Source organism: Gymnoscopelus microlampas, assembly GCF_963454915.1.
Source record: "Gymnoscopelus microlampas genome assembly, chromosome: 18".
NCBI lineage: Eukaryota > Metazoa > Chordata > Actinopteri > Myctophiformes > Myctophidae > Gymnoscopelus > Gymnoscopelus microlampas.
The window spans coordinates 39139940-39160318 of record NC_139955.1 but is presented as its reverse complement, the minus strand read 5'-3'; the positions used below and the strand labels follow the sequence as shown (position 1 = coordinate 39160318).

Genomic DNA, 20379 nt, shown 5'->3' with positions numbered 1-20379 from the left:
AACATGACTAATGGGTAAACGTCAGACATGAAGGTAATAGGCTCCTTGTTTTAAAGTAAGTGGTCATTTATTTAGTCACAGTGTGGCCAGTACACCCACCAGAAGTTCCAGTATATTTCTCCATCTCTGAGAGAAACCAGGAGCAGGTAAAACTATACAGACACCTCTCTTCCTTCTCCTCCTAACACTGACGACTCTCACACATCAGCCACAACCGATGTTTTTTACATGGGTGGAAATTTAGCAAGTTCAGTAATGTCTTTATCTTACATCAACGGCCTATCTTGGGACAACGAGTCAGGCGTGCGAGTCGCCGTGCTGAGCGTTGCGAAGTCCGCTTGAGCCGCCTCAGCGCCGTTCGAGTTAATGACTTAGAAGTCACCCATTTGCTGTCTTGGGAGTGAGAATGCGTTGCTTTCAGAACATCACTTAAACTCACATTTTCCTTCTCATTGTCATTGTCCCTCTGTCAAATTACATGGTGATCATGGTGATGTGATGCCTGGACTGTGATTACAGTCTAGAGGTCTTGATCGGATCAGATCTTCTCGGGTAAGTGTGGCCTGATGGTCCTGTTCCAGTGGAAAATCCCATTGTTTATTGTGAAATTAACAGAACAATATGTACCTCACACACACAAACTACACGTGCTTCTTGGAGAAAGAGTCAATACAGCAGAGGTCATATAGGTTACTAGGTTAGTAAGAATGGTTTCCACTGTCCAGCATAGCATCAAGCAGTTTTGACTTTCAGTCACGTTGTTTATCAGTGTGATTCTTTGTGTGGTTACTCAGTGTGGTTCTTTGGCCCGCAGGTGAAAAAGAAGGGATGAACACAGAACACAAACTGCAGCTGAGAGGCAGCTGCTACAATGTATCACTGTTTTACCTGCTGTGTCACTTTGTAGAAGATAAAACACCTTCTACCCAGGATAGGTGTGTGTGTGTGTGTGTGTGTGTGTGTGTGTGTGTGTGTGTGTGTGTGTGTGTGTGTGTGTGTGTGTGTGTGTGTGTGTGTGTGTGTGTGTGTGTGTGTGTGTGTGTGTGTGTGTGTGTGTGTGCGCGTGTGTAGTGTGAGTTTGTTTAGTGTTGGCATATTTTGCTACCTTTATCTTCCTAGGGGCGGTTGTAGGTGTGTTGGCTTTTGTTGATGGTCGTCAGATGTGTCATGTCTCAGTGTTGGTGTGTGTGTGTGTGCGTGTGCGTGTGGTTGACTACCAGTAGTGTAAAGTAACTAAGTACATTTACTCAAGTACTGTACAATTTATTTTTATGCATAGTGACACGTTGTGAGCTTGTACATCGGCTATTTTCAAACATTTTAGTACTTTTACCTTTGGTACTTCAAGTACATTTTGATACCAATACGTATGTACTTTTACTCAAGTACATTTTTAATTCCGGACTTTTATTGTAAAAGAGAAGTTTCTACATTGCAGTATTGATACTTTTGCTTAAGTAGAACATTTGAGTACTTTTTCCACCACTGGTCATGTCTCAGTGTTGACGTGTGTGTGTGTGTGTGTGTGTGTGTGTGTGTGTGTGTGTGTGTGTGTGTGTGTGTGTGTGTGTGGTTGACTACCCTCCATTACGCTGCTCCATTAGCTTCAGTGGTCCTGTAGAGATGGAAGGCTCAGGCATTACCGTTGCCCAAACATCCCCCCTGTAGGTAGAGTTGGAGGCTAGCGGTATAGGTTCAGTCAGTCATTCTAGCACACATTGCCATTAGCATAACGTCCAACGTTCACCAAGAGTGCAATGAATGAATGCACTGCATTCCAGACCCTACAGACATGATTTCACTCGCAGCAAAGGCGCATAAAACCTTTGAAAACTGATGGCAAACCTGTTTTCACCCCCCCCTGTCAGTCAGTAGTCAGTCAGTGAGCGGAGGAATGGAAGCAGAGAAGATTGACAGTCTCACTGCTGAGCTTTTCCAGCTTTGTGCTGTCAGATTAAGACAGAGGTAATCCACAGGACACTGAACACACATATAGAGAAACACACACACACACACGCACACGCACACACACACACACACACACACACACACACACACACACACACACACACACACACACACACACACACACACACACACACACACACACACACATACTTTACTTTACTTGTATTTGTTTATTTACGGGACAGTACACAGTAATGAACATTCAATACAATGTACAAGAATTCAATCAATTGAACATGATCTCATGTAAACATGTTGGATTTAGCTAGAAGCTAATGTCCATCCGTAGTCCCACATATAAAAATATTAACAACATGACAAAAACAGAAAATGCAACATACAATATACAGTAAGTGCCTAAAAATTAAATGTAATCCTACTGTAACTAACAACCTAAATATCTACTATAAAGTCTAATACCTAACCAATAGAATATATAAAGCCCCTTTTGACATATCTAAGATTTAAAATGTATCGATGGTCACATGTTTGAGACATTTTCAACCATTGATACATAGAGTTTCATGTGCCATGGTGTTTCTCATGGTATCACTATGGTTGTGGTTGTTATGAACCTGTGTTAAAGAGCCATTGCTGATATTTCCCCACAGAACAATACAATGCAGTAATACTGTTTAATGTAGCTGTTTCAGCTTCCATCTGCCTTGTTTCTGTGCCAGAGGGAGATAAAGCCCCGGGCCCCGGACCAACCATCTCCTCTTTCATCATAACCTTTATTTGAACTCGGAGTACAGTTGAGGGGCTGGCCCTCATTTTCAATGTAGCCGAGATACAGAACACTTTACTCATCTACTCTCCTTTGTTCCATTGCTGTATGTTGAGAACATCCCATAGCACTGAGATTCACTACCAGTCTCCCTGCTTGTACATTCTGTCTGCAGACACAGGAAAGGAGAGATGACAAAACTGATGTTATGTTTCTGTTGTTGTTTTTCGCCGGCACAACCCAGCTCTGTAGTCCAACCAGAGCGTCTACACACGTCATGAGTGTCTTTGCTGTGAGATAGATCATTAACTCTGCCCCTCTTTGGCTGTGGTTGTGTTCCAGGAGATCAGGAACATGCACAACGAGCAGCTGATGGACATCAGACGAGAGGAGGAGATGGAGATGTCAGACGACGACATGGAAGATGCGAACGGTGCAGACAGCAAGGACTCGGAGGACTCAGGTATTATACTTTGGACCAATGCATGCCATGCATGCCTTAACATGTGCATTGAAAGAAGAGTTTGGCACCTTGTACAGTGTGCTGAGTTGAGCCAGGGGGCCACATGGTGTGAATATTGTCATGGCAGTCCCCTGAACAGTGTTTGTGCCATGTATTGGTGCGGATCGGAACAGCGGTGCGCCCTTGCATGTTGGCGCAACCCAGGCTTAAAGTGTGTGTGTGTGTGTGTGTGTGTGTGTGTGTGTGTGTGTGTGTGTGTGTGTGTGTGTGTGTGTGTGTGTTACAGACAGAGGCCTTAAAGGAAGAGAATGACTCCCTTCGCTGCCAGCTGGACGCCTACAGGAACGAAGTAGAACTCCTCAAGCAGGAACAGGGCAAGGACCAGCCAATCAGGAGTGAAGAGGACAACACACGCTGTCAGCAGCTCAGCTTCCTGCAGCAGGCTCTGCAGGGCATGCAGAAGGTAGTGCACGCACATACACACACATGCACACAAGCTGTCTGTCTTAGTCTGACTAAAGGCCTGTACACACCAAATCAGAGCATACCAACTCCATTTTATAGATAACGTTTACCTTGAAAAGGCTACACACACAAACTAATTATTGATTCTGTCTCCTAGATAGACATCCGCTCATAGTTCACTATGAATCATTATGCCCACTGTGACATCGTCCACTGTGTTTTATGTGTTTTTGTCATCTATGAATTGGGCTTCTTCCACACATGGGTGGAGGTCAGTAGATTGATGACCTCTGGCTCCTCGACTGTAGTTCAGTTGGTGTGAAAAGAGACCGAACTATCTTTAAATGTTATGCCTTACTGGCTGTAACTTATTTCTTCTTCCGTCATAATGTCTTTGGTTTATGGTGTCTGAGGCAATTTCCCCAGAACCCAAGCACTGTTTGCAAAGCTCAAAATATGGCCTTTTGAATTGTGAACTGATTCCCTCACCTTTTCATTTGTCATGTCCTCACCTAGCTAGTTGTCACAGGTAATGGAAATGATGATAGATTCTTGTTCAGGAGAAGAGAATCCATTATGCCCCCGCTGTTCAATTCTGCGGGCAGAAAAGTAATCACCGTGCCAAAATACAGTATGTCTCTCATGGTGTGTTCATGAAAAGATTAGCTGAATGGATTAAATGAATTGGAAGATGCCAAGTTTGGATAGCTCTCGCGGCTCGCCTGGTCCACGTGGTGCATCACAGCCACACAAAAGAATTACCATGACATATTATCGGCATGTAAATTCAGTCTGTTTTCTCGTCATGCATTATGACAAAATGTGGTTATTGCAGCATGAAAGCGTTTAGAATGTTTCACACTTTGCTGATGAATATTCTCCCAACATACATGCTAGAGCCCCCCGCAACTCGTTAAAGTGCTCTGTATTTAAATGAGCACAGCAGGAGGTGGGTTTTCTCATCTCAGCTGGGTGCTCGGTGAATGAGAACCTAAAACCCCCTATCCCCAGCACGTGGCGCTCAGTTTACACACACGTTTGCACTAGAAGGACAACAATGGGAATAAGCTCTCAAGCTCCTCAAGTGTTTTATCCTTTTGACAGATATGCATGTAAAAATGTTCATGTATATGCATTTTTATCTGTACAAATTCTGTTCAAAACGAGATCTACAGTTCTTCAAGATCTGTAGTCTCACGTTGCCAGGGCCCAGTTCTAAAGATGCCAAGTTTGAATAGTTGATTTATATCTGAGTGGATCAGATTTGGATGTTTGGTAGTTCAAAACCAAACTGTAAAAAAGCACATATCTCCGGCAGGCTAAGTTGCCTAGCCAGGGCTATGTAAGTTATGGGTTGTGGCTGTCAGGCAGTTATCTCCATCCCTATTCATGCTATATTGTTTTTTTTTAAAGAAATTGATGACGATTATAGACAAACCGTATCGAGTATGTTTCACACACAGACATACAAGCAGTGACCAAAACTAATTCTCCATCTCCCGGCCTGTTGGCCTGATGGAGATAAAACCAGGATTGGGATCACTTTGGTATGCAATCAGATCAGGACATTAAATCCGAGCTTTAATCTGGAACAAATCCAGTTCAAATCATAGGATTAGGGTGATTTTCATCCAGCAAATCAGCATGTCCTTGATCCCACTGAAATGATGGATTGATAGTGGATTGCCAGAGCAAAATGTGCTGTATAATTCATTGAAATCTTGCTCTTGTGTGGCTGCTGGTGTCTCTGTATGAGCCACGGTTCATACTGTACATGTTACATGTAATTCTGAAGAACTATTCAATTTTTTTTATGGCAACTACTAAAGATGAGGAAGGAGTGAAAACTTGAGAAGAGTACGGAGGAAAGAACCTACAGAGGTCACACACAATAGTGTGTGTGTGTGTGTGTGTGTGTGTGTGTGTGTGTGTGTGTGTGTGTGTGTGTGTGTGTGTGTGTGTGTGTGTGTGTGTGTGTGTGTGTGTGTGTGTGTGTGTGTGTGTGTGTGTGTGTGTGCGCGTGTGCGTGTGCGTGCGTGTTGGGGGGGTTACTGACCCCATTCAGATTGGTTTAATCAGAAAGGAACTGCTTCAAGGCAAGTGTTAGCAAAGATACATATTTAATCAGAAAGAGATGGATAATAAATCATCTTTTATAATTATATATAATATTAATTATTATACTTTCTAACCATTTGGAAGTATGTGGTGAACTGATAAATGTGGGTGTGTAGGAGCACCACAGGGAAACGGCTTAATTACATGACCTGACAAAGATGTCATTTTGTGTGTGCCTTGCACCCTGTTATTAAAATTAAAAGGCTCCAATGATCCGAGTTGCTCCAGCGCCGCCTTTATTCAGTTAATGTGTCGGCTCCTGAGATGCACCGGATCAGCCTGATCCGGTGATCAGCGCGGTGGAATATCCCTTTAATCCTGGCTTATTATCAACTTCAGTTTGTTTCTGCCTTACCTCATTCTATTCTAAAATAGTAAATATACATTTCACAATGTCTAATTCACGCTGAAAAGCAAGATAACACAGCTTTTATGTTTGTAGATTTGCTCCGAAATGATATTTCATGCTTTCTCCCTTATTAACTGCCTGCCATAATGCAAGCAGTGCGCAATATAGGAGACATTTATAACCTATAGTCATTTAACTGTCTTTTTGACAGCCAACACAGCTGTTTCGTTGATTCGTTCACATCAAACAGAGTGACTGAGTTGATCTGTAACGATGATGCCTTGTGTGACAGAAATGTGTCCCCTACCATCAGTGATCCATGGGAAATATGGTCATTAAATCCACACACAGGGACACAGATGGATCATGGGAGACAGTATCATTAAGAAAACGTAGAGAAATCAGTTTGTAGGCCATTATTTATCCAGAGCGGAAGCCATTGTGGGCTGATTCGCCATGTTGAGCAGATCTCTTCATGACTTCAGTGTTCCCTCACACAGGCTGTCTCCACACATCACTGGAGTCTCATCATGTCAACACTGTGGTTTTCAACCTTTTTCATGCCAAGGACCCCTAAATTGATATACATTTGGCCGCGGACCCCCATCTGAAAGAGTTTTGGGCCAGGGACCCCAGAAGCAAAGATTTGAGTTAAAATGTTTGCTTTAAAAATATATATATATATTCAAAGATATGCACAAATTTTCAAGATTTTTCAAAAATAGCAGATCTACAAGCTCATAATGCGGCACTCTGTGCCGCACTATGAGCTTGTATATCTGCTATTTTTGAATAGCCAAAGCAAAGTGGTTAAAATGATTGTGGAGGACCACTGGTTTTGAACCACTGTGTTAACACAATGCTCAGTAGATCTTTTTTTTCCTGTTATCAAAGTAAATCTCACTGCCAAATGTTATAAGAAATAAATGTGTTACTGCTACTTTGTACAAATCAAAAAGCTATTATGTTCCTACTTTATGTGCTCTGTGTTTGATTGATGATCCCTGTTGCCCGTTTAGAATTGTCAATAATAGGACTGCTAGTAATGTTGTAGATGCTGATAAAAAATGCTGAATCATGGCCAGAGTCACAGCTAGTCTCAGTGCTACGACATGAATTCAGCACCATGGACAGAGTCACAGCTAGTCTCAATGCCACAACATGAATTCAGCACCATGGACAGAGTCACAGCTAGTCTCAGTGCCACAACATGAATTCAGCACCATGGCCAGAGTCACAGTGCCACAACATGAATTCAGCACCATGGCCAGAGTCACAGCTAGTCTCAATGCCACAACATGAATTCAGAACCATGGACAGTCACAGCTAGTCTCAATGCCACAACATTAATTCAGCACCATGGACAGAGTCACAGCTAGTCTCAATGCCACAACTTGAATTCAGCACCATGGACAGAGTCACAGCTAGTCTCAGTGCTACAACATGAATTCAGCACCATGGACAGAGTCACAGCTAGTCTCAATGCCACAACATGAATTCAGCACCATGGACAGAGTCACAGCTAGTCTCAGCGCTACAACATGAATTCAGCACCATGGACAGAGTCACAGCTAGTCTCAATGCTACAACATGAATTCAGCACCATGGACAGAGTCACAGCTAGTCTCAATGCTACAACATGAATTCAGCACCATGGACAGAGTCACAGCTAGTCTCAGTGCTACAGTTTAAAACAGATTAAAACATTGTTTTTTTTTACCAGGTGCTCGTAGAGCGCCTGGTAAAAAGCCTGGTTAGCCTAAATGCTAGCGTGCTTCATTAGACCTAGTTTGGCTATTAAGTTATTATTTGGCCATGTTCACACTGACTTCAATCTTCGCTATTGTTGGGAAGACCCGTGTGGTGTCAAAAAAAATTGCCACCACTTATATAAAAAACATTATAGCGTTTAGCGACGCAGATTCAATGTTGCCAGGAAAAACAAGTAATCAGGTATATGAAAACAATCACACACACACACACACACACACACACACACACACACACACACACACACACACACACACACACACACACACACACACAAACACACACAGAGCACCTGGTAGAATATGACTTCCAAGTCATTTCTTTCTTGTTTTATCCCCATGCCAGCGTTTTTACCTTAAATTGACAATCTTTGGAGAGCCGCAGAAGCCACGTTGTAGACACGGAAGTAAACAAAAAGTGTCTGGTGGGTGGGGGAGGGTCTCCTCTGTCCACCGGATCGTGATCGGACATTTTGTTGCTATCGCCCGTTGAATAAGGCTCGTTTTCACACAAAAAAAAGGAGAAATCCGAGCTACATGTGTTTTTCTACAAATCCTACCATAGGAGGTGGACGGAGCTGTCGCTTTTGGGATGACGTAACATCCGTTCAGTCTTTCTCTGAGCGTCAAGGGATCATTCCTAAGTTGTGTTAGAGCGCCTTCTTGTGGAATTTTCAAAAAAAATGTTTGTGTGTGTGTGTGTGTGTGCATGCTCACGCACATGTACATGTGTTCCTTTGTGTTTGAATGTATTCATGTGCCAATTACATCTTCTCTTTTTCTCATGTTTCCAATTCGCTGCAGCTGGAGACATCAAAGCAGCAAGATGGCCGAGGGAATGAGGAGAGTGTTAAACAGACCAACGTAAGAGACAACCAGGACTGAACCCTCTTCACTTTTCTTAATACCTACTGGGGGCTGCCTTGCAGTAGTTTATATCATAATTGGCAAACCACATGTTTCTTGTGCCGAGTTATATATACAATAATATACATTAAAGAGTTTGCAAGAAGTGAGATTTGCTACTGTCCCTGAGGGAGAACCACAGCAACAATTCCAGTTGGGGGGTGGGTGTGTGTGTGTGTGTGTGTGTGTGTGTGTGTGTGTGTGTGTGTGTGTGTGTGTGTGTGTGTGTGTGTGTGTGTGTGTGTGTGTGTGTGGCGACAGCATCATCAGTGGTGTCTTGCAGTCAGGAGAAGGAGAAGGACGGCCCCCCAGAGAAGATTCCCCAAAGTCCTGTCAACTCTGAGAGAGAAGCCCTGCTTGTTGGTACGATGACTCATCTACTGTAAACATCTTCATCAATACAACTACCAATGATATACTGATATGTATTGATCCAATAGTCAGACCCTCTTAGGTGGGTCGCCCCGGTCATTTTGGGGTTGAACTACTCCTTTAACATTTCTGCATGTCTTGTGTTTCTCTGTACCTCAGGGATCATTTCAACCTTCCTCCATGTCCATCCGTTTGGAGCCATCAGCATCTGCTCCTATCTACAGTGCCTGGGCACCAAGGTACTGGATGCAGACACAGCAGGGGTTGTCCCACAGCATCGTGCCAGTCCCGATTTCATTGAGACAGGCACACACAACAAGCATACAAACAGGTTTGACATGATATGCCAGTGGTTCCAGCAGTTTGAGTGTCACAGCAGACACTTGACACAGGCGATGAGGCCTAACGCCTTTACAAAGCCTTCCACTGAGACGGATGAGCTCTTTTAACTGAAACCAGGCTCAGATGTATTCTTCCACATAAGCAAATTGTTTACCGTTTGTACAGTTCCGGTGTCACTAATGGCAAAGTTTCTATTTGGTCAGTATTTGTCTGGGAATAGAAGACAAAAAACAATTCCACATTGGTCTCTTTGAAAGCTTGCGTAATAAAATAGCCCTCAAGTGTTCTTGTAACTCGATATAATAATTGATGTTGTTCTAAAAACAGAAGGAAGTGAAAGTTCAGCTTCAGTAGAGAATCTTCTAGTACTTTTTTATCTCCCTTTAATTGCTTACTGTAGGCCCTTCTCTCCTCCTGGAACAGAAGACATCAATGACAGTTATCTTGTTTCTCCTGTTCTGTGCTGACATTTCTCTGTCTTTGCTCTTCCTTAAATGCTACAATGACAGCTGAATGGGTAGAGAGCCCGCCTGGGAAGCAGAAGGTTTGATTCCCGGCCCTGGGCATGTGTCGAGGTGTCCCTGAGCAAGACACTTAACCCCTTACTGTGAACCCCCGCGCTCACTTGAGCAGGGTGAAGCTGAACACTGAATTTCCCCGGCGGGATGAAATAAGTCTAATTATTTGATTATTATTTGCACCTATTGTAGCTTCCCGACTTCCCTGTTGTTTCCTTTACCGACTCTTTTGCCCGCATGCGCACACACACACACACACACACACACACACACACACACACACACACACACACACACACACACACACACACACACACACACACACACACACACACACACACACACACACACCACACAGAGTTTTGTCAATAGCATTCACTAGCCTCCACAACATCAAGTCCAATCCTCTCTGATTATCTAGTGGCTCCACACTCACAGCTGTGTTGTCACTGTTCACATCCCCCATGGTTTGCTCTTAATGCATCCTGACATATAAGCACATTTTTATCCCCACTTTCCTATTGGGCGTGTTATACTGGCCACTAGACAATCTTTTTTTTGTTTGTTTTATTATTATCAGCTGTAATGAGATATAACTAAGATTGGGTTCGTTTTCATGTTTTTCATATTTTTTACATTAATTAAAAAGTAAACAAATATGAATTTCAAAGTTCTTAACAAAAACATTTGTCATGACTGTCTTCATATTTATGTTCCATAATCATACATCACACACACTGGCACACATACCTTGCCCTCAGGTTAGCTGTCTCCCTCACACATAGGCATGGCCTCCTTAATCATATTCCAACAAAAGTGAATTTTCCAACTCAACCACCAACATTCTTTTTCTATAACTCAATCCCCAGAGGGTAAACCCTGAGTGGCAGGTTGTTCTTTACAATGTTAGAGTAGTAACACGTTTTTCCAAAACACAATTGGGTTCCGTGTTCATGTTCCTCATTATGACAAACTTCTTTGTCTGCTCTGCCATTTCTGAAACTAAAGGTCATTTCTGGAGGAGTTCTACACAGTGATGCAGCCTATGGCAGCAGCTCTGAACATTCTCCAGGCAGAAACAAACTCCCACATGTTTGGGCTTCTCCTCACCATTCACCTCCTAGAAGACAAGCTCGCAAAGACGGAGACTTGCATCGATGTGTGCCTACCACACCACAGTCTCTCCAACATGACCTCAACACGTTATTTGAGGACATGCAGAAGGATCCTGAGCTCTTCTCTGCAACATTCTGCTCCAACTTCAAGACCAACTGGACAGATGAAGAGAGGATCATAAAGTTGGGTATGATTTCTTATCAATTATTGTTGACAAAGATGGCCTCAAAAGTTTGATTTCATCATACATCCTAAAATATCTATTTGGCTAGTCAATCTTAAATGTATCAATGTTGATAATGTTAGTGATATTATGGAACTTATTTCCTCTTGCGATTGATGAGAGCAGCATAAACCCAACAATTACATTTCAAATTGCAACCTTTGGGTGACTGATGATGCAAACATAATTGACAAAAGGAAAGAACAGACAGATTACAGACAGAAATCTGTTCAGAATTACGAGTAGGATTGTAATGGACGGTCGCACAAACATTTTGCAATGCGTTAGGCTATAACATTGTAATGTTATGTTTGTTCTAGTGATCTTTTTGATGTGTTCACTGTCCAAAGATGTGTGTCGATATAGCCTGTCTACTCTTGTTGCAATGACATTATGTAATCAGCGTCCTTTATTATATCCCATCTCCTCATGCAGTGCCTTTTCATACTCGCACACAACCCCCACAACAGACAGAAAGATGGAAAGAGGAAGCCAATTAATGTGTAGCCTATACGCGAGAGAGGGAGGAAGACCGAAGAGACCATGGAAAACTGGTAATCACATGCCACATACAGTTTAAGTTTTACTTGCATCAGTATTATTAAGGCACACCTCCTGGCAGCGATTTGCGCTCTACTGAGCGCACCTCTCAAATGAATTATGGTGCTTTATTTTATTGACATTTTTTTATTCACATTTAAACTGTATAAAAAATATTTTGAAAATAGCCAAAGTTTAAATAGGGTTGAGGTGGTTAATGTATGTGTTATAATAATAATTCACATCTACAAAATAACTAGTAACTAAAATGTTCAAATAATTGCAGTGGACTATATATGGAAATATGTGACTCTGAGATGTAGTGGAGTAAACTTAAAAGTATAACAAATGTGAAATACTCCAGTAAAGTTAAGTACTTAAGTACAGTACTTGAGTAAATGTGTTTCCACCACTGGAAGGAACTTTATGCTGTCCAGATACAGTATGTACATGTACTATATGTGGGTGTACACTGCATGCTAGAGATAAAATCAAAGGGATTTCAATATAGCTGTGGCAAACAGCTAGTGAATGTCAACTCTATTTGTCAGCTATGATGGGTGGGCAGTTTTTTAAAGGTCACTCAAACCATAATCTCTATGGTCAACCTGGGCCAACTTCAGTAGATCTATAGTTTCACAGAGGCCCACACAATCAGCCTGTGTTGTGCAGCTGTGTTCAACAAACGTTAAAACAATATGTGAAAATCAGGGTAGATTCAACCACAATACTATAAGATGCCATCCCAGGATGCAATGCAAAATCCCCACACATTACAAGCAACTATGTAGGAGAGAATAACTTTTGGAAAAGCAGTCTCAAACAGGTTGCATTGGGGTTGCAATGTGAAACGGTGAATTATGGAATCATATGAACTGATATTTATTCAAATCTTTGTCAAATCTTTATTTTTGTTTCCACTGGGGTTCTGTCAATTGAATGGACAGTACTTCCCAATAAAGTGAGTGTGCAGCTGGAATACATCTTACTAGTGCATTGCTTTTTAATCATTTTAGCTTTTCAATCATTTTTTTGATCCCCTGCTTCTTCTGTTCTCTTCTAGGTTCAATATTAAAAAAACATATAAACCTCTATTACAGCTCTTCAAAATGGATGAAAGATGAGTGTAATGCAAGGTTTTGATTTCAGCTAGAAAAATAAGTATTTAAGAACACAATAATGAATGCACATCATGACTTGCAACAGTTGTGTATCTAATGCTGAAGAATCCACACACTGGTGGTGCCTCATTTCATAGGCCAGTGAGCACAGCAAGTAGCTTTTCTGGAGTATTGAGTAGTTAATTAATGGTAAAATTACAAGGTAAATGATCTATGAGGTGAAGACAGGTGGATAATCATTCATAGATCATGTGGAAAGGCGAGCCACGGATCGGTAGAGCTAATTTCAGAATCCCGCAAACAATTTTGTTTATGAAGGCAGTTTTAATTCTCCTCCCCCCCCCTCATAAAACATGAACCCTACCAGCCATATTTCTGTTATAGCCAATGAAGGAATTTACAAGGGGCTGATATTGTTATATTGCTGCTTGTCTGGTTTAAGGGAGATATTTTTATTGCGCCCCCATCTCTCTCTCTCTCTCTCTCTCTCTCTCTCTCTCTCTCTCTCTCTCTCTCTCTCTCTCTCTCTCTCTCTCTCTCTCTCTCTCTCTCTCTCTGTCGGAGGGCAGAATGAATACTTTTTTTTTATTGTAGACCTTGTTAAATCTAGTCAGTATTGCGTCTTAACCTTGAGATAAAAAGCAGTTCTTTCCCATGGTCAATATGGTAGCGGCCACAACCATTATCCCGATACTGTCTGTAATGGAAGGTCAACTGTTAAAATTCTCTTTGAAAAATGGACTTCATTACTGCTGGCTGTTACCCTCTATAATTCACTACAGTGTAAACTAGAGTACACTTCAAAATATCTACAAAACTGGCCATGTTGTTGGAGAATCAACGTAGACCTAAATGGGCAGAGACGTATGACCTTCACTGTGTGTGTGTGTGGAGAGAGAGAAGATGAACAATACAGCAGAAGGACAATGCTCAATCTTATAAAATTGTAAATGGTGCATTTATACAGAGCCTTTATCCAAGGCGCTTTACCGTGATTGTGCATTACATTCACCCGTTCACACACACATTCACACACACATTCACACACCGATGGCGGAGGAAACCATGCAAGGCACCAAGGCACCAAGCTGCCCATCGGGCGCAATTAGGGGTTCAGCGTCTTGCTCAAGGACACTTCGAAACTAACACTGGGGGAGCCCGGGATCGAACTACGGTTCCCAAGCGTCCGCTCTACCTCATGTGCCGTCAATTATACCTGCACTTGCTAGAATATATTTTCTTTTACATTCATGGAGCAAACAGTTATATAACACAGTGCTTCTCAACCTGTGGGTCGGGACCCTCAGGGGGGTACCCACATGATTTTTTCCCCCCAGTTCAAATATGATTATTTTGCTCCTGCATTGCAGATGTACATAAATCCATACCGATTCACCCAACAGTTCAGCGATCGCCCTGTGAGCTTTAGTGGGGAATGTGGCTGAATGAAATATCAGTCAGTTGACATTGCAGTGTGTGATAGAGATTATGAGCAAGCATGAGTTATGAGTTATCCTGGCAGTGCTTTACTCAGGAGTATCGCTATCTTTAAGAGGTTTATACACAGAGGTCACTGAGGTTACATTGAGATTCATCATCGAATGTTGTGTTACAGAAAATAATCTATTCCACTCAGCGAAGTATAGAAAGTTTTATTGTTGTTGTCGGGCATCTTCTTGTGTTGTTTCATAAATTAACGCCCTACTTGATCATACTACAGCGTCGCACAAAAGCATCAAAAGTAGCAGATCTACAAGCTCGAAAAATGGCGCAAAGTGGCGCGTTTTGAGCTTGGAGATTTGTTACTTTTGCTACTTTTGTTTTGGACATTTCCGTCTACACCAAATCTCTTCGTCAAAAATAGCAGGCAAGCTCACAACGTGGTACGTTGTGAGCTTGTAGATCTGCAATTTTTGCCAAATTGTTTGCCCCAGAATAGGCATGCTACGGTTCATGTGGAAAAAGCAGTGGTGGAAAGTAACGTGTACAGCTATGTTGTACTCAAGTATTGTACTTAAGTACAATTTTGAGGTATTTTTACTTTACTGGAGTATTTGCAATGAATACATATATTTACCACTTCGGCCTTATTTAAACTTTGGCTATTTGAAAATAGCCGATCTACAAGCTCACAACTGGTCGCGACCCGTTGTGAGCTTGTAGATCTGCTATTTTCAAAAGATTTGTACACATTTGAAAACTTGGGAAATGGGTCATTCTGCATAATGAGTACCTTTACTTGTGGTGCTTTAAGTATATTTTGATGGCAATACTTTTGTACTTTCACTCAACTACATTTTGAATACCACACTTTTACTTGTAACAGAGTATTTCTACATTGCAGTATTGATAATTTTACTTAAGTAAAACATGTGAGTACTTCTTCCATCAGTGGGATAAAGTGGTACTCTAGTAGAGAGCGCAGCAAGCTAAGGGCTGCCTCTGGGTCCAGACAACTGTTTGATTTGGCCTTGTATGTCGGAACGATGTAATACTAGTTATATTAGTAGATGAATGTTTTAATAGTTCCCTGAAAATCACACCCCTCGCTGCTAGCCAGATACATAACGATGATGGCTGTGACATTTAAGGAATATCAGAGAGAGAGTAATGTCAGCAGAACAGGAGACACAGGAGAACTATCGGTGGTGTCTTCTGCCCCAGGAGGAGAGAATGAGCCTAAGCAAGTAAAGAGAGCCGGAAAAGTACTGGAGAGATACAGTCTCTCCACCAAAGCTGAACTTTTTCCTGTTCAATATATTGTATTGAGTTACAAAACACTTGAGGGTTATTTTATTGCACAAGGTTTCAAAGTGGAATGTTTCTCCCAACATCCACCAAATAACAACTCATCCATTAGTGACACCGAAAGCGTTCAAACGCGGTAAACCATTAAGCAATCTTAAAAATGTGCCCATGGCTGTGAAAGAATAAAAGCTCTATTTAATTTGAGCGGCCCTGGTTTCGTTTAAAGTGCTCCTCTGTAACAGTGGAAAGTTTTGTAAACGCATTAGGGGCTCTCTGCCAATCGCTGTTGATGTTGCTCTCAAAGTTGAGGTTTGGATAAAAATAACACTCCAAAGTTTTGGGCCACAGATCTGACATTTTGTTGATAAAATACCAAGTTACTGGCCTGGGCTGCTGCGTATCACTCCCCATATCTCTCCCCATTTCCTGTCAGTCTACTGTCCTATAAATAAAGGCATAAAAGCCCAAAAAACAAATCTTTCAAAACAAAAAAGACCAAGTTACTGTATGACTGTAAGAAATGATAGCGCACCAGCTATTTCAGTCAAATACCCTTCAGTCAGATACACACACATGTTTTACACACACATGTGCACCACTACGTGGGCAACATATCGCTGTTGTCGGGCAGATTTAAACTTTATGTGTTTTTTCATAAACTAATGCCCTACTTTATCATACTACAGCGTCACACAAAAGCATGACAGCAAAAGTAGTGGATCTACAAGCTCGAAACGCGTCGCTTCGCGCCACGTTTCGAGCTTGTTGGTCTGCTACTTTTGCTATTTTTGAATTTGAATCCCGAAAAGTAACTGTTTTGGACATGTGAGGTTTCCACCCGACAGAGACGATATATACTTATACACACAAACATAATGCAAACAAGAGACTAGAACAGCACAGTGAGGATAGCCCTGATTTAATAAGTACTAAACCGGCAACAGGGATCATCAATCAAGCATAGAGCACATCAGGAATAAAGCTGCCTTTTTTTCTCCTTACAAAGTAGCAGCAGACTGGTTTCGTATCAAATCTGACAGTGATTTAGTTGAACAACAGAAAACATATCTACTCTGAGAGGTGGCATTGTGTCTGTGTATTGACGTTATGAGACGCTGAGCTGAGGGACATCCAGTGATGTGTGGCGACAGCTTGGTGACGGTCAATCGACCAATGAGGGTGAACTGATGGCATCTGTTCAACATCATTCAGCCCACAATGGCTACCGGTCTGGAGAGAACCCCACCTGAAAACTGATTTCTCTTCCTGTTGTTTCTTAAAGGGTAGGGTACTGTAAGTGATATTTTTTTGTAAAAACAAAACGTTTTTTTGTGAAAAGGTTAAAGCTCTATATTCTGATAGTAATCATTGCTATAGAGCGTTTGTTGCTATAGAGTGTTTTGTCACAGGGATATCCCTGTCTCTCCAGCTCTTTAATTAATAGAAAATAAATGTTCCAAGTAGGTGACACAATTTCAGCCATTCAGGAGAGAGTACCCGTTTATCAGCTTAATTTTTATAGTGTTCCAGTTAAAACTTTTGTCTGCTCATTTATTTGTGTCATCACTTACGATTTCACTTGTTTAATCTGTATCCTGTCTCTCTACTCCGATCGGATTAAATTGGTATCCCGACCTCAAAATGCATGTTTAATTAAGAGCTGGAGAGACATGGAGACTCTTGTTACTGAACAAACACTCTACAGCATTGAGTACTATCAGAATATAGAGCTATTTAGCACTTATTTTAAACAAAGGAAATCACTTATACCCTACCTTTTAATGAGACTGTCTCCCATGATTCATCTATGCCCCTATGTGCGGATTTAATTAACATATTTATCAAGGATCATTGATGCGGGGGGAGACACATTTCTGTCACAACACAGTCTAATCAAAGGCAACACCGTTAAAGATCAACTCTGCCTCTGTGGTTGATGTGAATGAAGTGAATTTGCTGCAGAATGATTATTTCACCTCTATATGTTGTATCAAACTGGCATTCTGCTCAGAGGAGTGCAGGCCAGCAGCTCAACAGGAGCCACAGAGCATGAAGAGATGAGTATGGAGTGGAAAACAAGCATCAATTACGAAGCAGCTCTCTGCATGAGTTGAGAGCCTCATATTAGTATTATCGTATCATCTTTCAAGTCAGATTCTGCTAACAGCAGAATCTGCTAACAGCAGAATCTGTCAGCGCCACTGTTCTTAACATTTAATGTTGTTATTAGTACGAATTAACAAAGACGCACCCGGGAGGAAGTGGACCAAGAAAGGGGAGGAGCAAAACCGAGTTCCTGTTTCAACACAAAAAAGAGGCAAAAACAAAGGGAGATCAGTTCCCAGATTAGTATTATCATTATCCAATTAAACAGCTGATTGAATTTGAACCTCAGTCTACAATGCAATGCAATACAATTGCTAGAGCCTCCCAAACTTGGCGTTTTCCAATTCATTTAAACCATTCAGATAATCTTTCATAAACACATGATGACAGACATATATTATGTTGGCGTTTCTGCCTGCAGAAATGAACAGCAGGGGCTTAATGGTTTCTCTTCTTCTAAACAAGAAGCTATCATCATTTCCATTACCTGTGACAACTAGCAAGGTGAGGACATGACAAATGAAAGGAGAAGGAATCCGTTCACAACCCAAAAGTCACATTTGGAGCGTTCCAGACAGTTTTTGGAGTGTGTGTGAGTGAAAGGATGCAGGGGCTGTTGCCTAGTGCATTATGCACATTTCAGATCTCTGTCTACATTTCTCCGAAAAATATTTCCTCATCACTATTTCGTACACTGTTTCCACACAATGGGTCGGGACCCATTTTTTTAACCAATATGTATGGGTCACAAGTAAATATCTCCTTTTTTCCATTTGAAAAATATATCTATATTTCAAAAGATTAAAACAAATCCCAACGTTTCATCAATTAAAAACAATTCCAATATTTTCCAAAAGTATTACATAAATTAAATGGGGAAAAAATCAAATAATTTCCATAAAATAACATTACAAAAATTTCAACTATTTTCACTAGTTTGGGTCCTAGGCAAACGACTAGCATAATTTCTCTTTTGGGTCTTGAGCTAAACAGTTTTGGAACCACTGATTTAGCATGTTGCAATGATGCTCATTCAGCAGCTATGGGTTCAGTTTCAACAAACAGTGAATAAGCATCTCTGTTAACTCTGTGGCACAATAAACACTAAGGGGTGACTTCAGAAAGGGAATGTGAGGCTTTTGAGGCCATTACACGCTCAAATAAGCGTCTAATTCTCCCTTACAAAGGGTGAAATACAACCCTAACTGCGCTGCCCAGCAAATAGTATCTTCTGTGCTCTTTGTGTGGATTTAAATGAGGTAATTATACATACATTTGGCACCATATTTGGCTCCTTTCTATGCAAAATCAACAACATCCACTTCACAAACACCAGTGCTAATAGCCACACAGTCAAAGTTATTAGCATCTTAATTTTGATTACTACACAGGCATTGTCCATTTTCAGGCTTTTGTTCTCCTAACCACCATAGCTCCACCAGGGCTAACTGCACTGTAAAACGTTATGGTCGTGTTTGTGCCAGCATATCATGTGCGCAATATCTTTTGTGAATCGGACCTTAAGACGGGGCAGATAGTGGGCACCACTGATGCACAATTCATGGCGTTAATATTAGGAGTGATGCATTCTTTGTGAATTCGCCCCTCAGTATTGCGGAAGGGAGAGCATGAGGTGTATTACTGTTTGCTCCGCTCTTTAGATGTGCTGTACTATGAGCTCTGCTCTCCTAGACTGAGCTAAGGAGATAATGGTTAGGTTTTTATTTGGGCGTTCAAAAGTCTGTTATAGAGAGACCATCATCTGTGGTGCTAAATAACTCCAGCTGTGTGTAGCAGAATGGCTCACAACCTCAGCCTGATGGCTTGAAAGTCTAAGAAGAGATGTTGGCTTCCCATGCGGGAGACCCGGGTTCGAATCCTGGCTGTGTGTGTGTGTGTGTGTGTGTGTGTGTGTGTGTGTGTGTGTGTGTGTGTGTGTGTGTGTGTGTGTGTGTGTGTGTGTGTGTGTGTGTGTGTGTGTGTGTGTGTGTGTGTGTGTGTGTGTGTGTGTGAATGTCCCAACCAGGGCCGCATTAACCGCGGAACTTAGTGGAACTTGTGTTCCACGGCCTGCAGGGCCCTGTGAGAATTGTGTTTTTAATTTTTGTGTATTTAAAGAAAAAATGTTGATTTATATTGGTCAAATAGAACCGAATTAGACCCGAAAATGTTCAGGTTGTGTGCATGTGCGTGAAATTACGCCACTGGGGGGCCTTTGATTTTGTGGTGTTCCACGGCCCTGAGGGGTCTTAATGCGGCCCTGGTCCCAACAGGATGGAGGTTTTTAGATGTGGGATATATCGGTCAGAATCCAGTTGCTGCCCAGACACTCCCTATCACTTAGCAAGATTACTCTGAACAATGTTAACACAACACACACGCGAGCATGCACTTTTCTTTTCAGTAGTAATCACAGGTCAGAGGCCTCATCCTCTCCAGACAGAAACCAAGAGGGCTGCAGTCATGGTGTCAGGTGTTACATTTTATTTCCTTCAGTGGGAGGATCGCTTTGAGGTGTAAACAAGCCT

General features: G+C 41.7%; 1 protein-coding gene across 1 annotated transcript in view; it reads left to right on the top strand.

Annotated features, from left to right (window-relative positions):
* LOC311034045 (uncharacterized protein) overlaps window positions 1-19553 on the top strand; it is a gene marked incomplete at its 3' end in the record, with an annotated part of 195799 nt that extends 176246 nt beyond the window's left edge. The window contains exons 6-11 of the mRNA XM_084041785.1: window positions 3038-3158; window positions 3434-3621; window positions 8664-8723; window positions 9297-9376; window positions 11122-11300; window positions 19462-19553. Of these exons, the coding sequence (XP_083897911.1) occupies window positions 3038-3158; window positions 3434-3621; window positions 8664-8723; window positions 9297-9376; window positions 11122-11300; window positions 19462-19553 (720 nt within the window). The remainder of the gene's footprint in view (window positions 1-3037; window positions 3159-3433; window positions 3622-8663; window positions 8724-9296; window positions 9377-11121; window positions 11301-19461) is intronic.
* Between the last annotated feature and the right edge of the window lie 826 nt (window positions 19554-20379).